This window comes from Melanerpes formicivorus, unplaced genomic scaffold, assembly GCF_026170545.1.
Source record: "Melanerpes formicivorus ecotype bairdi unplaced genomic scaffold, bMelFor1.0.p_v2 SCAF_17, whole genome shotgun sequence".
NCBI classification, from domain to species: domain Eukaryota; kingdom Metazoa; phylum Chordata; class Aves; order Piciformes; family Picidae; genus Melanerpes; species Melanerpes formicivorus.
In genome coordinates, this window is record NW_027142369.1 from 3604852 (window position 1) to 3625191 (window position 20340).

The 20340-nt window shown below is 36.8% G+C and overlaps 1 protein-coding gene across 2 annotated transcripts in view; it reads left to right on the forward strand.

Annotated features, from left to right (window-relative positions):
• FLRT2 (fibronectin leucine rich transmembrane protein 2) overlaps positions 1-8078 on the forward strand; it is a 68928-nt gene extending 60850 nt beyond the window's left edge. For both annotated transcript variants that reach the window (XM_068148719.1, XM_068148720.1), the window contains one exon: positions 316-8078. In XM_068148719.1, coding sequence (XP_068004820.1) covers positions 744-2732 — 1989 coding nt within the window. In that variant the 5' untranslated portion in view covers positions 316-743 and the 3' untranslated portion in view covers positions 2733-8078. The remainder of the gene's footprint in view (positions 1-315) is intronic.
• The last annotated feature ends 12262 nt before the right edge of the window (positions 8079-20340 follow it).

A 20340-nucleotide genomic window follows, 5' to 3' on the forward strand; every position in this document is an offset into this window, starting at 1 on the left:
TTAGGTTTATAAAATGTTTTAGGTTTAGGATTAGAAACAAAGAGTGGTCAAAGACTGGAGGTACAATAAGCAAATGCAAGTGATAGATCTAGCCTTCACCAAAGTCACTGAAAGTTCTTCAATCATTTCAATGACTTCATCAAATCTATTTCAAGGGTATTTAGCAGTACTATTAAGGTAATGTTTAATATTAATGCCTTTTTTTTTCTGAAAGTGTCAAAAAGTACAGCCTTAGAATAGTCTTCCAATGGGCTTCATCTTCCCTATTAAACATTTCATGCTATTCAGCTTTTTCGTTTCTCTTGCCTCTTACAGGAAGGCCGGATCTGACAGATAGATGATATGAGGACTTCGTGGACATCTGAAAGCTGAGTGTAACACCAACAGACTTCAGGGAAAGGAAATATTATCCCTCCAAGCAACTCATACAGACGACTTTCAGTAGCTTTAAATTAACCTGTTGCTTACCTGCAAAGACACAGCTATTATTTTGTTCAGCACACATGGAGGAAGGCAACAAACTTTGCAACCCTGGCTAATAAGACTGTGTCTTTCTTTTCAAAAGTAGGAGGTAGGCCAATTATAAGCGGATTATTTCATACTTACTCTCCAGGACTTCAACTCTGGCCTGAACACTGGGCATAAATAGAAGGCAGTTTTAATGACCTGAGATTTTGCTACCTGTGCTTTATTATTGTTATCAGTTCTTTAACACTTTGGTACTTTATTTCTTTAAATTAGAAATGGGTTCATGGACTAGAACGTGTCCCACAGATTGGACTGTTCTCATGAAATCATGGCTTATCTTTTCCCTGGGGCTTTACATGCAGGTCTGCAAAACTTTGGCCTGCCCAAAAGTGTGCCGCTGTGATCGAAACTTTGTCTATTGTAATGAGCGAAGTTTGACCTCAGTGCCTCTTGGGATACCAGAGGGTGTAACTGTCCTCTACCTCCACAATAACCAAATTAATAATGCTGGATTTCCTGCAGAGTTGCACAATGTTCAGTCTGTGCACACAGTCTACCTGTATGGCAACCAATTAGATGAATTCCCCATGAACCTGCCCAAGAATGTCAGGGTTCTCCACCTGCAGGAAAACAACATTCAGACCATTTCTCGGGCAGCCCTTGCTCAGCTTTTGAAGCTGGAAGAGCTGCACCTGGATGACAACTCCATCTCCACTGTTGGTGTTGAGGATGGAGCATTCCGGGAAGCCATCAGCCTCAAGCTTCTGTTCTTGTCCAAGAATCATTTAAGCAGTGTCCCAGTAGGCCTTCCAGTGGACTTACAAGAACTCCGAGTAGATGAAAACAGAATTGCTGTCATTTCAGACCTGGCCTTCCAGAATCTTACAAGTCTGGAGCGTCTGATTGTGGATGGCAATCTCCTTACAAATAAAGGCATAGCTGAAGGCACCTTCAGCCACCTCTCCAAGCTCAAGGAATTCTCAATAGTGCGGAATTCACTGACCTACCCTCCTCCTGATCTTCCAGGTACACATCTGCTAAGGCTCTACTTGCAGGACAACCAGATAACTCATATACCACTTACAACCTTTTCTAACCTCCACAAACTGGAACGCCTCGATATTTCCAACAACCAGCTTCGGATGTTGGTAAAGGGAGTATTTGATAATCTTCACAACCTGAGGCAACTCACTGTAAGGAATAATCCCTGGTTGTGTGACTGCAGTATTAAGTGGGTCACTGAATGGCTCAAATTTATTCCTTCTTCCATCAACGTACGGGGTTTTATGTGCCAGGGACCGGAGCAGGTCCGAGGTATGGCAGTCAGGGAGCTCAATATGAATATGTTGTCATGCCCCACCACTACCCCTGGTCTGCCACTTATCGTCACCCCAGTCCCAGCTACAACCATGCCAACTACATTAGTTCCCACCTCATCAGTTTCTCCACCAAGTAGCAAATACCATCCTCTCATTCCTACCTTAGCCACACTCCCCACTGTTCCTGACAGGGAAGACAGAGAAAGGGTGACACCTCCAATATCTGATCGGATCCAACTCTCCATCCATTTTGTGAATGACACTTGCATCCAAGTTAATTGGATGTCTCTTTTTACCGTGATGGCATATAAACTCACATGGGTTAAGATGGGCCATAGCCTGGTAGGAGGAATTGTTCAGGAACAAATAGTTAGCGGAGATAAGCAACACTTAAGCTTGGTAAATCTGGAGCCCAGATCCACCTACCGGATTTGCTTAATTCCACTGGATACTTACAACAATTACCGAACTGCAGAAGACACTGTCTGTTCGGAAGCCACAACCAAGGCTTCGTTTTTGAGCAATGGCAGCAACATCCCCTCCAGCCATGAGCAGACAACTTCTCAGAACCTGGGCTCCCCATTTCTGCTGGCAGGGTTGATTGGGGGTGCAGTGATTTTTGTCCTTGTGGTCCTGCTCAGCATTTTTTGCTGGCACATGCACAAAAAAGGGCGTTACACCTCCCAGAAGTGGAAATATAACCGGGGCCGTCGGAAAGATGACTACTGCGAGGCAGGGACCAAGAAGGACAACTCCATCCTGGAGATGACGGAAACCAGCTTCCAGATTGTCTCCTTAAATAATGATCAGCTCCTTAAAGGAGATTTCAGACTGCAGCCCATTTATACCCCAAATGGGGGCATTAACTACACAGACTGCCACATCCCCAACAACATGCGATACTGCAACAGCAATGTCTCAGACCTGGAGCACTGTCATACGTGATAGTGTGGGCAGATGGGGGTGTCTAGGACAAAGAAAAAGAACTCTCAGAAAAGATAACCCCTGAAAAACAATGAAAAGAAATTACATTTGATAAATGTTACACAGATGCATTTATGCATTTGAATACTCTGTAATTTATACGGTGTACTATATAATGGGATTTAAAAAAAGTGCTATCTTTTCTATTTCAAGTTAATTGCAAATGGTTTTGTAACTCTTTGCTTTTTAAAATCTTTAAAAAATATTGCTAAGTACTGTACAGGGTTGTACAATAAGAACCCAATGTCATGGCAAAGGAAAGAATGACTCATTCTTCAAACATTAACCACTTTGCTGTCGAAGCTGTCTGAGGGATGTTAAGTTTCTCAGTGTCCTGCAGTACAGGAAAATAAGTGCATATTAAAACAGGGTCACTAGGAATGGACAAAAGTGATTCATCTAAAATGGGTATGTCCCTTCTGACTTAAACACGGCAGTTGCTGTTGTGCTTCAAACAACTGGAAACGCTTCCCTTCCCCTTTGTCACTTCTGCATTTCCTACCTCCAACTGAAAGCTAGAGTTCTGAGTGCTACCAAAAGGCTGCTTTCTTCTTTAATTAGTTTCCTGTCAATATATGTGGAATAGGAAAGGTAGACAGAGCTCAGTGTCAAACTTAAAGTGACCTTGATTCCTATTTTCAAAAGCTACTCTGAAAATGTCCCCTAACACTATATACTTTTATGACAGAAACTGTTCCTGTTTTTCATTATGATTAAGAAGCTTTAGGCATTCTTTGACCCATTTCACTGGGAGATGAAGGTTATCACTATGTAACAGATAGCTGTCATTAAGTTGCACCTCCCTTTAATGGAGCAGCATTTGTTGACACAGCGTGTTCAGGTAAAGCTTGAATGAGGGGAATTCTGAGTGCTCCCAGCTCTGTAGTATCCATGTAGAATTTGGAATATAAAAGTGTCAGTTGCTGAAAATACGATGCAAAGTATGATGCAAATGAAAGGGTTACTATTGACTTTCATAGTTCAAGACCTGTTTAATCTAGGGTTCTGAGTTATGTTCTGTATGGAGAAGCAGGGGGGAAAAAAGACAGACAAACAGAAAAAACAAATACAATTTTTCAAAAAGTTATTTATTATTGGAAAGGCCTTAAGTTCTATTAGGAGCTGAAATATATTCATCAGAGGAAATCATGTATAAATCCTGGTTATGTTTTGATAGTATACACCATAGTACAGTGTTCAGAGATGGGTGTAAACTAAGTATCCAATTAATTGAGAAATTTTGGGAGTACAAGTCCGCACTGTTCCTCTGATACCCTTTGTCTTGAGCTTTTGAAAGTTTTCCACAATGATCTGTGCTTTATAAGCAGTAGGTGGGGTTAGAATTTGCTTTTTTATTCTCTCAAATTCTTTAACTGGAATACCTTTTGATTCCTTGAGCTTTACATGCATTACGTGAATCATCATGCTTCTATTATGACCATGATGATGCTTTCAAAATTATATAATATTCCAGCCAGCCCATTGACTCTGTGACTGCCAAGAACTCTGGATTTTCTGTCAGCTCAGTGGTGCAATCTAAATCTTTCTTTCTTTAAGTTTGTTTGGTTTTTAATGCAACTCAGTTTCTCCTGAGCTTGGGGAAAAGCACAAGTTCATGATAAAGAGTTAAAAAAAATTAAAAGGGTTGGAGGGAGACAAAATTTTTCTGAGGGAGTAGGAATCCAAAAAGAAAGCCTTTTTCAGTGACCAACTAGGGACAAGAAGTTATTGTTGGAAGTAGATTGGAAGCAAAGGCTGAAACACTTTCACTGTGGAATGCTTAGACTTTATGTTGGGAGAGAGGGTTTTAATCCTTTCCTTTGCCCATTTCACTCAACCCATTCTTGAAATACAGCAGTCTATGAGTGTGCAGTTTCTGACATTCAAATCACATAACACTCATTTTCTGCTATGGCGAAATGAATCCAGTTATGATTGTTGGCAAAGTACAATCATCGTATAAGGAACCACATCCTTCTTCCAACACCTTTTATAATCACATTTTGAAATTCCATTCTATGTTCTGTATATTTGCTATTTTCTCTGGCTATAATAGGTATTTTAATCAGCCTGTGTGGCTACTGTAATGGTAAAGTCACTGAAATTTTGCTGAATAAAGTTCTGCCATATGATTTCAAATGGTGTAATTCTAGGTAGAAACGTCTATGCAAAGTGGGGGGGTGTGTGTTTGGTTTTTTGGTTTTGTTTCTGTGATCTATTTACTAAAGATTATGATTGGAAGGTTGATACTTTTGTTTTCTTCATGTAATGTTTTAGATGTCAAAGTCCACAAGACAAGCAGCAGCTAGTAGTGCTTCTGCATGCTTCCATTGCATGCTGGAGTTTGAAATTAAGTTGAGTCAGAGATTCTCATTGGCTGTGGATATAGTATTTGATTTTGCTGAGATAACGAGTTGTAAGTTCATTTCAAAAGGCATCCTTTGAAAGTATGTTCTTACTACAATTTCATACTTCAGTGTCTGATACTGGAGGAATCTTTATCCTCCTTGATGAACATCATCTGTTCTATGCCTCAGGATACCATAGTTTATTGATGAGCTAGGCACCTTATTTATAGCAAATTACTTATTCAGGAAGTTTGTACTACAGGTGAATGATCCACAAGCCCAAAAGGATGACAACAAATGTGGTTACTGTCCTAATAGGGTGAAACCAGAAGGCATTCTTAAACTCTTGTTTTTGATCTCAGGTGATAAAACATAGATATACATATATATGTGTGTATATGTACACATATACATATACATACATACACACACACACATATATATGCACACACATATACGTATGTATATGTATGTACTGTTACTCACATAGATCAAAAATCAAAATGATATTTCAAATAGCATAGTTTATGCTTCCTAAAGGCTATAGAGCAGAAGTCCCAAATGTGTGCATAGGCAAGTCATCCAAAATGTTCTCTTCCAGGTCCTGTTTTGAAAAGGTTCATTAGAATGAGTGGTTTACAGAGAAAATCTCACCCATCTTACATTTTGTACTTCTAATAACTGACAAAAATGTACAGAAAAAATAGGTGAATGGAATAAAATAAAAGTTTAAGTGAAATTATGTTGAAGCAGTATCACAGCACTGCTATGCCCAGTGACTGGGCTCTTTTTGAAGACATATTTATTTCTAAACATGTCCTCATTTCCACAGAGGAAATGTGTCACTATAATGTGTTCTTTGCATGTAGCTTGCTGGCAGAAACAAAACACCTGATCAGTGCATGGATTTTGTATTTACAGGTTCTTATTGGAGACACTGTTATTGAATTCCTTCATAAGGATATTGAGAGATTGAGTTACATTGGACTAAAAAGATATTAGCAGTTCTCCCTGTAAGCCCGTAAAGGACTACCCTGAATGTCATGTAAACCAGAAAAACGAAGTAACATATGCTATTTGCTACTAGAGTAGTTCAACTCAGTTTTTCCCTCACTTTCTCATGAGAGTAAATTTCTCCTGAGCAACATGTAAATTTTAATTTTGCAAGCAACAGAACTTTATGAATATTGTATTGTTCTCGTGGTTTTAAGGCACTTTATTAATGGCATTGAAGTAAAAGTTCAGTCTCAGCTTTTGACAGTGAAGTGGTTAATTCCCATTAAATTCTCTATTTATAGTACTTCTACACCTTAAATTTAACATGGAGATATTAAAGGTTTTTTCTTTAGACCATGAGAATAATGGTTTTGCTTATGACATATTTCCAGCTTAGTGGAAAAACAAAACAGAAATGAGTGTCAAACCCAAAGTTTAACCCCAAGTTACTGGCTCTAAGCCTCATCAAATTCTTCCTCATGCTCTCTTCTAAACACAGAGATAATCCTAGGAAGCTGATGATCACTCCTTCCCCGAGCTCTGCTGAACCTCTGTTCAGATGATACTACGGGCAGTATTGAAGCATTTGGCATTAAACTTTTTTTTTGCAGCAGAGAATGTCTTGCTTTTTAAAGGACTCTGGCTAGTAGTCCATTTGGAAAAGTAGTGTAAAAGAACTTTTGCAGGCTTTTATTATACTGGGGCTCTGTGGAAATGTGCCTCACAGAGAGCTGAGTTCTGATCTCTCTAACAGATAAACTACTAAACAAATTGTTAATCATCCCTTGGTCCCAAATATCTGAAGGTGATCTTTCATAAAGTTGATTTTAACTGAGACATGCACACTTGATTCTGTTCTGTTTGGTATACTTTCTATCTTTAACATGGAAAAAGTTTGAAGTCTGCATCATCTGTTTTCTGCAATCTGCCATGTTGCACGCATTGTTAACTTCAAAACCTCACTATACACTATATATTATCTTCTTGACATATTCAGTAAAGAGTTATTCAAAAAATGCAACAATCCTGCTGTATTTATATGAGTAAGTTAATTAAAATAAGGATGTGAATATCTGAAAGGGAAAACAGAAAAACAAAAGATCAATCTTTTGTATTTTCATTTCTGGATACATTTTCATATGTTCTACTGTATGTCCACCCTCTCTCTCTTCACATTCTGAAAGACAAATATTTTTGTCTTCTATCTCTGAAAGAGTTAAACAAATGTTACTTCAATGTCTCAGATTTAATCTTATCTTTAAGATTATCTCATTCTGATATGCATATAGGAAAGCAGTGTAACCAAGAACAGGTTGTATTTCAGTGTTTGCAGTTTGTAAGTACACTCAAGCAGCTACAATCTATAAAAAAATACATATATATATGTGGAAGCTGTGACCCCATTATATTCATAGTCATTTGAGAAATGCATTTGAAATTAATCACTGACAATCCTAAAACTGCCTTTTAATTATTATTATCTATTTAATCTTTTACCTTGAAACAAAGTGTGTTTTTATTTCCAATTCTCCATTTTAAATTGTTCTTGAATTTTCAGAGTGCACAACATTCAATCATAGGCCTTAATAAAATTTTGTATATCTTATACCTAGCATATATTGTAATATATACAGTACATAAAAAGAGATGCTTCAGCTACTTAGAAATTAAAATTACCCCTCTTCTATTTTCATATATAAGAACTATGTTTTGGCTTTGCCAGAACCTGAAATATTGAATGTCACAAGCTGTGCCACTTCCACGCTTAGAAATGTAATATTGCTGAGTGTCACAGTTCCTCTATAATTTATCTTACTATGTCTTAACCCCGAATATCAAGTAAAACTATCAAGAGCTACTGTGCAATATATCCACATCTAGTTCCCTCCCTTTGTATCCTTCCCTGAACTTGATATTTTTTCTAAGCCAGATTAGACCCTGGTAATTAAACCATCTTGCCTGACCACACTTGCAATCATTTATGTGTTTCTGGGAAAAGTAATGGAATAGTTTTCAGTTGATGGTTTTGTTTTCTCAACAAACAAACAAACAATTTGACAAACACTGACTATTTAATCAGATAATTTTTAGTAACCAAAAATTACTTCTCTTAGTAGAGATCAATCTTTATATTTACTTTCTGTAGTTCTAAGATCAGTTACCTGGAGATGTTCGCATATATGTGCATATGTGTATAAATTCCAGGGTTGTGTATAGAGGGTTTAACCACACAGAAACTCCCGAAGCAAGCACATGAAAGAGTGTTTTTCATTGTTGTTCAGTCTATATTTTTCCAGTCATTCCCTTTCAAAAGAGTTCTGAGTTAAAATGCCACATGGAGAAACTATATTCCATTGTTAATGTATGAAACAAAAGCTTTAATTTTACTTCAAGTGCCAGTAGTCAGTGAAGGCTCAAACTAAAAATCACTAAAATACTTTTATTACACAAATAGAGATTTGGTGATATTTCTTACAATTCTTTGCATATCTAAAATGAATCAGTACAGTCTTCTGGTGAAATCCTGACCTCTGTTTTCACTATAAATCTGAATATTTATAGGAATGATATGTATGTTGGAAGGATTATTAAAAACATTCATCATGACACGTGTATAATGGCACACTCTGTATCCCCAAGTAAAACACATAAACTGAGTAAGGCAGTAGGCCTAGGCCTATGTTTCTCTTTCGAAAAGCTAGGTAAGCAATGAAACACTTGACAGAAAAGGAGGGGAGGAAAGAAACACCTACTAAGCAACACTGTCTGAAGTAAAGCCATGCAAGATGTGGACATTTAAAGCCACAAACAGACTGCTGAGCATAGCAAAAACATTTCTTTTTTAACAAATAAACATTCACATTATCTGCTTACCACTCCATATCATGGTTGACATATGTGATAGTACAACTGCATGCATTTATATTAAGAGCTTATAATACAATAACGCTTTGTTGGGTCATCTTATAGAGAGAAAGAATCTTGACACTGGGTCTGTTATTTGTCTTCCTCTGCATAGAAAGCTTTCATGTACAGAGGAAGGAACAAAGGAGCAATGAAAGTCATGCTGATTGCATTATCCTGTTTTTCTAAGTGTAGAATGCCTTGAAGAATGGAGAGAGTATATAAACTATTATGGAAAATCCCACTTGAATGCACACATGTGTTTGCAACTTTAACATGCTCTATGGAAAAGTGAGAGGTTTCCCTGATGTCTGATAGTTGAGAGTGCTAAGATGAATATGAACATTCTTTAAAAGTGCAATTGCCAAAAGGTTCCATTAAAATAGTGTATTTTTTGAGTGAAAGCAGTATTTCTGCTCCTATAGACTTTGAGCTGATGACCACATATATAAATAAAATTCTTTATAATGAGGATTGGAACAACGTGTCTACAAATGGAATGCTGTTGTTTTCACATTTTGAAACTGCCTATATATGATGAAGAAAAGGCAGATTTTATTCAGTCGAGATGAAATATGCTAATAGATACTCCTCTTTAAAGACATGTTATGAATGTGAAGAAGGACACATACATACCCTTTATACATATATATCTGTGACATAAGTTTCCTTTGCAATTTTCACTCTTCAAATGAAATCCGCTTCTAAAGCATGTGGTGAAATGAGTAATTACAGAAAGTGTTCAGTAGTTTCTCAAAGCTTTAGCTGAGAAGAAGGAAGGAAGGAAGGAAGGAAGGAAGGAAGGAAGGAAGGAAGGAAGGAAGGAAGGAAGGAAGGAAGGAAGGAAGGAAGGAAGGGAGGGAGGGAGGGAGGGAGGGAGGGAGGGAAGGAAGGGAAGGAAGGAAGGAAGGAAAGGAAGGAAGGAAGGGAGGGAGGGAAAGAGGGAAAGAAAGAAAAAACCCTGTTGAACTAGAAAGCTCTGTATTTCTACTTAGATAAGTCCTTACTGAAACACACTCATTTGATAGTCAAAGTTTGTTTTGACTTGAAAGTCAAATGATTTAAATGACAGTGACAGAGAAAGGGCTATTGCAAATTGTTGTGGTTAATCTATTGGGTTTGGTTTGGTTTGGTTTGGTTTTTCCCTGATTAAAGAGACTAGCATCAGGTTGATGATATTTTCAGATCTAATTGTTCACGATGTTCAATTTGTAAGTCTGTTCATGCACTGATTTACTTTATCATACATGAAGGATTTGAGGGTTAGGCTATTTGATGTGTGATACTTGCCTTCATAACAAATTCATTGTTAACTACACTTCTATACATTTCCTCTTTGTTTTTGTGTTTCCTTTTTACAATTTCACATTATGAACAAGTGGAAAATTAAATAAATTAAAAGTAGATCAAATTTAATTTATTTTCTGCTACAATTACAACAATGGTAAGACAGTCTTCTTAGCAGAAGAAAAAACAATTAAGAATACTGAGTTAGGAAAGAAATTATCTTAGAGAATTTGCTATAAACTTTAATTCATTGTTTTTCAACTTTTACTTACAGTATCCATGCTAGGAAGTTGAGCTGGGGAGACCGAATATACTCAGGTTTATAGTTATGGGAAGTTCAGTTTTATAGAGTTTACAGATTATTATTAGCAGCTGCAGAAAGAGAAGGGGACAAATGCTTCTTACTGCTTGCTCAGGTATATCAGATTCCCTTCTGTAATGATCAAGGAGGAAGACAATACAGATATCTCACTCAAAACCGAAAGTATCTAGAACAGAGGGAAAGTAGCTGGAGTCATGGCATTTCTGTTTGCTGACTACAGAAGCTGAAGGGTGCAGAGCTGGGTCATTTTAGGATGATGACCTTGCTAATGTACCTTTTCTGAGCTGCATCCTCTTAGAGGTCTGCCTATAAAAGTGAGGAAGCATCTGAGATTCATTTTGTTTTGCAGGCCTTTAATTACCATTTCCTGTAATTTCCAGGTTCATCACTATGAGTTCCAGGTGCATCACTGTGTTAAAGGAGGAGTGCATAACAAGGCAAATTTGGAAGATCATGTTTTTGATGACTCATATTTTATCAGTGCAATATTAATGAGCTGCTTGCAGGTGAAATTCCAAAATACAGCAGATGTGATCATTGTGTTAGTGGTCAGACTGGATACTCCTACTTTATCTTACTTGTGTATTTCTTTTCTTCGTTATTCCTTGCCCAATTAATTGTTAAACTAAGTAGCTACTTATTATTTGTCACAAGGAAAACGTTTCTACAAAACCATTATACTTGCAAACTGTGATGAAGATTGCCATAACATCAATTCACTTTATAACCAGACTATGGAAAATCCAGAGGCACCAACCTCACAACTTCTTTTGCATTTGCGTCAGTTTTTCTATGCCACATCAACCTTCTGTAGTGTGATTGGCTTAGAGTACAGATTGTTGGTTCCTTCCTCACATAATGATGTCACTTAAAAGTCTTTACACGTAAGATGAAAACAAGAAAAACAAAGTTATTTTCTGATTGCCTGCATTTTTGAGTTACCATAGTAGCACCTGTCTACTGCACTGTTTCTCACCATTTTTACACATGCATAAGACATATACATACAAACATACACACAAACACACTATCCTTACACATTTTATATATGTATATAAAGAGAGATACTCAAACATACACATAAACATATATATAGACATACACTATATATGTATGTATAAATCTGGATTTGTCTGGACTGAGTACCATACTTTTCTTTTGCTCTGATTTGTGCATCATTTCCGTTCCACTGAAGCTTGTGAAAGATAGAAATGATGTAGAATAGCATGACTTATTTTTTAAAGAACTCTATTGTCATTACTGGTGAGAACATCTTTTCAATAATGTATGTTCTTTGGAAGCCTATACACTAAAACTTGAATAATATAGAGATTAACTATGCACCTGCTGAAAGACACTTTCCAATGCACAAAGTGCACCTGAGGAGTCAATGTATAGCAGGACTGTTCTGTGTGGTTGTGAATAAACTGTAAACAGAGGAGAATGTGTGAAAACACAGTAAGTAACTAAACCCAATATGAATAAGGAGGGAAAGAATCAAATCTTTGTACATCATTAACATTACAGTTGATTTTTTTTTTCATTTTAAAGATTTTCTACTTGTAGCTAACATGCAAGGAAATTTGTATGCATCATGTCTTCTCCGCCACACCAACTGCTGCAGGAGCATCTTTTCCTTTGTTCCCTGCCATTCCACTTGCCTCTGGCTGCTGACTTGAAATATGAAAAGCTTAGACTTGGCTTCTGTTGCTGATATGTGGTTTAGGTATTCTGACTTCATATTTAAAAGACATAGATAATCATACATAAAATTAAAGGACCAAGAGAAGGAACTGCAAGACTCTTGACCATAGATGTGTTCCTGGACATGTGGTAGCCTGCAAGCCAAGTCCTCAACACTGCATATATGGTTTCAATGACCTCTACTGTCCCTTTCTGGTGTAAAAAGATTATTTGCTTTCGGATCTATAAACCTATCCATGCCTTCCTCCGGTTGTAAATAGTAATAGTATTATTTCTCCCAAAGTGAGTAAGAAAGGAATAGAAACATTTCTCAATCTGTTTATCAAGAAAAGGGCAAGTCATCTCTAGAATGATGTAAGAACAGGCTCTCACTGAGTATATGCTCTTTCCTTGTGCTAACCAGGCTTTATGCCTTGTAGTACCTTCAGTACCTCCTATTACCTCCAGCTACTCTGCTGTGAAATGTGCCAACTCTGTAGTTCTAAATTGTTCTCCATGCTTGTGATGCAGTTGTGGTGCAGTTTTGAAGATTCAGTACCTCTCTTTTACTGTAATTTTTAGTTTTTAGTTTACATAATCTGTTTTTTGGTAGGACTCCTGCCTTACTCATTGCTGAGGATGGAAGCAAAACAGGGCAGGGTTTTTCATGAACCTAATGCTGGCCTCTTCTAAATACATTCCTTTGCAATTTAAAGCTTACTCTATTATGAGTTGCCAGGGTTTGCTTTTAAACTATAATATTATGCATATATTGCTGAATATCATATTCAGAAATACAAAGGCATAAAGAGTGCATATTGTACTAGAATCTTTCAGTAAACTATTATTTTACAGCTGGAGATCATCTCTGTTAGAAAATTAAATAGTGCAGGTAATGAAGTTCCTTTGGGCTTCTGAAGTTTCTGTAACAGACTATGCTGAACTTCAAAGTTAATGAATTATATGGGGCAGGGATGGAGGAAAAAAAAAAAAAGAGGACTTAAAGATAGATATTGTAGCATTATAAAATGTATTTGAATAAATACAAATCAAAACATAAAAAGTCTGTTCAGACCTGGCTTATATATATATAATTGTCGTAAATATAAAGATACAAAAGTTTATCTGAACAAAGTTCTCTATTTGTGGGATTTAATTAGAGTTACTGCTTATTTTAAGTGCCTGAATTAATAGTATCACTGATACTTTTTTTTACCTAGGTTGAGAAAAAATACCTGTTACATACATTTGCTAAATTCTTTTCTTCTTTTATTTATTTATTTTTACATTTGGATGCAACCATTCCCCCCCCCCCCCACACACACACTTTTTTTCCCAGCGATACCAATGTCTGGTAAGCTGCAATGAATTAAAAAAATGCATGCTTGTCAGTTGAAGAAAACAAAAGAAAACAAAGCTTCACAGCAAACATTCCTTTACCTTGTTATAGAATATAAATTGTTTAGAGATAAATTTCTGCAAGCCCCAATAATCCAGCAAACAGAGTTTGATCAGGAGACAAGATTTATGTGTGTTTCAAAAGCTGATCTTAATTTGAAATTGTAGAAAAATGCACTGTCAGATGAATGCCTTCTCTCCATTGATTCTGAAAGTTGACATGTACTCATTTGGATTTAGCTTTTGACAGATGATGAAGAATGGAAGTGAAATAACCATAGCAAATAGAAAAGTTACGAATAAAACAGTAACAAGATTACTCTGTTGAGCACGGAGTACTATATGCCTGAAATGACATGAATTTCCTTATGTTAGAATGTACTTCTAGCTGTGAAATACAGCCATATTTCTAATGAATATTACAGCCTTCAAAATTCTATTCATAGGATATTTCTCACAATCATTTAAAAATTGTTTTCCAGAACCATCCATTTCATAAAGTTCTATTAGCCATGCTAAATACCAGTCCTCTGCTGCATTAACTGCTTCTAGCCCTGACAGGTCTTTCATAATGGTCTCTTGGATTTCCTCACAGTTTTTTTTCCTTTGTTTTTTTCCTGCTTCACTACCCTGGCTATAGTTAGGCATGTTGAGTGTACGCCATATTTTAGCATGTGCAAGTTTTTCTAAGACCAGCCAGGCAAGAAGCAAAATAGGACAAATCCTTTCAGACCTCTGATGGTGAATGAAGAGCAGTTTGCCAGACAGCTCCACATACACAGCTAACACAAAGCCCTCAGCAGGTGTTATGAAGTGGAAGGACTTCAATAACGTTATGGAATATCCCTGTCAGTCACCTCTTCTCTGTGTCAGACTACCCGCCACATGTATCTCCAACATTCAATCTAATGCACATATATCATCAGCAAGCGGATCCTTGCTGAATTACCTGTAGTGTGTAGGCTGAGGGAGCTGGGATTGTTTAGCCTGGAGAAGAGGAGGCTCAGGGGTGACCTCATTGCCCTCTACAACTACCTGAATTGTGGTTATAGCCAGGTGGGGGTTGGTCTCTTCTCCCAGGCAACCAGCACCAGAACAAGGGGACACAGTCTCAGGCTGCACCAGGGGCAGTTTAGGCTCGAGGTGAGGAGAAAGTTCTTCACCGAGAGAGTCATTAGTCATTGGAATGGGCTGCCTGGAGAGGTGGTGGAGTCACCATCCCTCAAGGTGTTCAAGAGGAGGTTGGACATGGCACTTGGTGACATGATCTAGTCATGGGGTCTGTGGTTACAGGTTGGACTCAATGATTGTTGAGGTCTCTTCCAACCTTGGCAATACTGTGATACGAGTCCTTTGGGCAACATGAGTGGTATAGAGGGAACTTAAGCCTGGTTTGTGAGTTTAGCACACTCCAGTTTCTATTCACTAACCACACACAATACATTTCTGAAAAGCTGTTAGGACGATAAATTAAGCTGACAAAAGCCAAAAATTTTAGAACTTTTGGGGAATTCACAGCTAACATTAAAAGCTCCAGGTTTGCATGTTATAGAATAATGTACATTCATCTTTTTAATTGTAGATCTACACTGTTTATGAGTATTTGAACGTGCCTCTTTGTTTAGAATAATTTTCGTTGGAGTTGATCCTTGATGTCGTCAACTGTGAACTGAACACCACCATGGCCATTAAACCATGTCCCAAGTGCCATGTCAAAGATACTAGTAAAACATGGATTTCATGGAAGTTTAAAATGGCTGGAATGGTCTCTGGATGTCACTACAGACTTCTTCACAGGTAATTGTTCTAACAGCTTTGAGGAGTTCTGGACTGAATCTTGAATCCTTAAGAATATATTTAGACAAATAATGCTAAATCACTGTCAGATTATAATATCTGTAGAAGCTTAGGTCAGTTATGGCTTCTTATGTAGATTTATAAATAAATGTCTAATATTCAGTGTCATCTAATGCATAGAAAATGGAAATTCTGAGATCAAAATGCTAACGATCCAGAATTTGAATGCCTGCTGATTTTTGCTTATAATGGGACAAATTATAAATCCTTTACTGACCTACTTCAGATAAGCACTGTGTAAAAGCTAGGCAATTTTTTATTATCTGTGACCTCTACTGAAAACAGTAGATTAACCTACAGGCATCTTAGTAGGAGAGCATACTATACTTCAGCATCCTAACAAGGAGTTTTCTTTAATATATGGACATCACAAGATATTCAATACAGATATACAAACAACTATGGAATTATATCATGATATCCACACTTCTCTTAAAAACCTTAGCAGTTGAAAAGGAAGCAATGGTTATAGGCAAAGCTGGAGGTTCATTATTAGTATAATCAAAGACTTAACACTGTAATTAGAGACTTAGCCACCATCTAAATGTAACAGGGAAAAAAAAAAAAAAAAAAAAAAAGGATAAAAAAATAAGGAACTTAAAGAATAGGATAACACCGTACCAAAAAAAGCTGTCCAAACCAGAGCCAGAAAACCTCCCTTAGCATTGTAGCACGTTTCCTAGCTGCTAACCCTTTGTCTGGTATTGTGCTTGCCATACCATTCTCCCTGGGGATCCTTCCATCTGTTATGGTAAATCATTAACATCTCAGCTCCTTCAATAGAAAGACTATGATGTTGACTGTGTTGGTTTCTTCTTCACTTTAGGATCGGCTGGGGTGATCTTTATTTGTTAGCTAATGGTCTTTTACATGTTGCTTTTTCTTCACTGGTCTGGAAGTCCACATTAGATCCAAATTTACTGCATATGGTGCACTTGTGATACCCCTCAAACCAATTTTGTCCGGTGTGGTGGGTTGAAATTACACACACACACACAGGTAATTTGGAGCATCACCCCCAAAATGAAATTGCTAGACGAGCTCAGTTTGGAATGGAAGCAAATGAATCTATATTTAAAGCAAACTTCAATCTAGAAATATGAAATGCAATGAATATGTACAAAATATACAGTATATGCACTATATATATATTTTTTTAATTTTATTTTTTTTACAACTTACAAACAACACAGAAACTCCTCAGATCCCCCTGGATGGATCCAGGGGACCCATTCACCTCTTCCCCCATTCCCTTCCTCCTTCCCGTTACACCGTAATCAAAACAGCAAAGCTGTGGAAGAGAGAGAGAGAGAAAAAAGTTGCAAGAAGCAGCAGCAGAAGAAGGAAAGAGAGCAAGAATTGCGTATACCTCTGCTCTATATTCCCATTAACAATCCAGTGAATTATGCAGACTTAGTAATTGTTATCCTTTTACATCCAATGGTAATTTATTTTCAGTCTTTGCAGTCAGGGACTAGGCTAAAGTTTCCACTTCAAATTTAACATCCAAGTCTGTATTTCTTTGACTAACCACAGGTGAGTTGTTCATAGTCATGGGCTTTCCAGTGCAGCCTGTAACCCATCTCTTATGCCTGCATTTCTCTGTACTGTGTCTCTTGTCTGAGAGCCTCCACCAACATACTAGAGTACATTTTCTTTGTTACATTAGAGTCACATTCTACACAGAACAACTTACTACAACTACATATATAATACCAGAAGAAGATGTATTAAACCCCATTGGTCATCTGGTTATGAGAGAAAAATAACTGTTACAGCTAAACCAGGTCAAAGCAAAGTTCCAGGCAGACTGGGACCACATCAGACAAAGTATGTTTGAAAAGTTGTGGTTCTGAGGCCTCATACTCAGTACAAATATATTGTATTATTGACCTACACAGTAGGATAGATAGCACATATGTTAAAAGTGTTGTCTAACCTAATTTAGAGACTAGTATCTGGAGTTTTGTAGGACAGAATCTATTTAAGAGTAAAGAGCATTCTCTTAAATGTAGGAGTAACTATAAACTGGACTAAAACAGGGGTTAAAAGAAGTGGGTTTTAATTTTTCTGCTTGTAGATCTCTACAATTTAAGGTTAATGATGTAGTCTAAATAAAACCTTCTGGAAGAGAATGTACTGTGGAAACCTGTGCCAAAGTAGGCAATAGTTTCTGCAGTGATTCAGCAACCTTAACTTAGATGGGGAAAATCTGTTCCTGAGAAATCTTTATAAGCTGTCAATTCCAGTTTAGAAGACACTATCCTTCTCAGTATAATGATCAGGTTCTCTAATAAGATTGCATTTCTTTTAAGACTTTCCTAAGGTCTTATTCTCATGCTCTGGCTCTTTGTCTTCCCACCCGAATGGATTCTGAGTCTTTACATTTACCAACAGCTAAAGTAATTGATTACTTAGGGTTCGTATTGAGATAGTGACCTGAAAACAAAAAATGTAGTGAATCATTGCTTATTCTTAAGAGGTTAGATATTCCAAATCACTCAATACTTCTCTGAGAAGTATGCTTTTCTGTGGTTGCATTCTATATGCCAATTCTTCACTCATATAAATGCACAGCGATCTGAAATCCAGCTGAAAGTCAAATGCAATTCTAAACATATTAAAGGAAGTTATATCATATTTAAATGAGATGCTTTAGTAAATTTCTGTTGTATAGGGCACCTTCCATATTTTTGTTACTTAAATACACCTAGTAGGTTTACTAGAATGACACAAGCAATCTTTCCCTTATCTCTTTCTTGTTTAGTGGACATTTAATTATATCTTGTCCCTCTTATAGAGGCAAGTGTGCCTCTTTGATGTATTTGTAAATGTATAGTGGGATAATAGGCCTTGTTTTAATCTAATTAAAGGTTGTCAGGTGGTTAAAAGCAACTAATCTTTACAAGGAAATATTTCCTTTCTTAAAGGAGGAGAACCTGTTGTCTCAAAAGAAAGCATTTTCTATATTATTATTACATTATTGCTACTTATTTACAGACTTTCTGCTGTTGAATAAAACATCACTGAATAGACAGTGCTGAAATGAACAAGCCTTCAGAGGATCTATTTTCTGTTGAATTTTCAAACAGCTAACATATCTGAAGGTATATTTGTACTTCAGCTCTAAAATTCTGTCTGTTGAATATTTTTTTCTTTCAAAAAGTTAAAGGGAAAAAAAAAAGCCAATATAATGTGATAGAAAAGCCTACCAGTGTTGCTTTCCTTCCTCAAATGATCAAATAAAACAACTCAAAGTTGTTTTCAAAACACGCTTTTAATATAGCAAAAGCAATCTCCTGAGTATGTTGGTTTCCCTCTGATCATTGCTCATCTGGATGTCCTCCATCAGCCTTTACTTTGTTATTCTTGAATGTGACTTGTTTTTCCAGCCCAGATATGATACAAAAATAGGATTTTTATAAGCTGGGAGAATTCTGGTTTTAACTAGTGAAAGAGTCACACCTCTGCTCTTCCCATCTATCCAGATACGATTTTCCACACCATTAGATAATATTATCAGTTTTTCTGAGAAGTATTTTTCACAGTTTATTTCCTAAAGCTTTTCATAGTCTTCAGCTATGCTACTGCACAGTATACCAAAGAAAAACTCTTAGGTTTTCCTGAGAACATGAATTTACAGACTCTTTGCAATCTATCCAGTCAGAAATTTTCAGACATTTCAGCTCATCTATCTGTCTCTCAGAAGTGTTATTTTCTTTCTTGCTCTTAACAAGCTACAAAGTAAACAAAACAAAACAAAAAAAAAGACACAACATAAACCAACTACACAAATAACAACAACAAAAAACCCCACCAAAACAACCAAGACAGATGTGATTGACAATCTGACAAGGAGGAAAAGCATGCAGGCTGTATGTTTCACAAATAAAGCAATAAAAAAATTGGTGATGTGATGCCACAAGAAAAACATTTAAGAAATTACACTAGACCAGCGGAATAGGGAACAAGAGCATATTGCTATGATAAAAGGGTAACAAAATCAAACACATTTCAGAGTTGTGTTGTAGAAAAAATCAGGGTGGTTACATAAGCTTCAGCTAGGGATGAAATCCTGCAATTATAAAGTCAGAATAAAAGGAGGAAATGGTATCAGAGGGTGTAATTCTCTCAGTGCATCAACTTGTTCTCGTGTTCAAACACTTAAGACATAGTATTTATGAAAGCCTTTTGCATTTAAAATGGTGTCTTTGCAAAGAAACATTATAGCCCATGCTTTGGCATAAGTTAAGCAAAATAGATATGCTCAAAACAGTAAGATATAAAAGTAGGTTTTAATTAACTCGTGCTTTAAGGTACCTTTCAACAGAAGGCTTGATTGGAGGCTTTGCTGGAGGCCTCTTAATTTTGTTATATTGTGTCATACTGCATTAAATATAAGGCCATTTTCCCTGCTTCAAAATATGTTTGCATGTCTTATTATCTTTTTAATTTTTTAAAAACTTCAAACTAATAACAGCACAAGACCATTTTCAAGATGTGCACCTTTAAATGAGTAGCAAGTCCTTATGAGTAGCAGGTCCTTATCTCACTCAAGGACCTTTCCACTCAAGTATAACTTCCTGCTCTTCTGCTGATTTTTCCAAGTGTATTGTTGTAGTAACACTCCTTCTTCATTATGTATCCCAGGACTATAAACACTTCTGTGTATTCTGTCATCCCCCCCCCTGTTTTCTCAATAGACACATTACGTCTTGCTTGCCTTCATTCAAAAGTAACCATTTGTTTCTCTGTGTGCAGTTACAGCTCTATG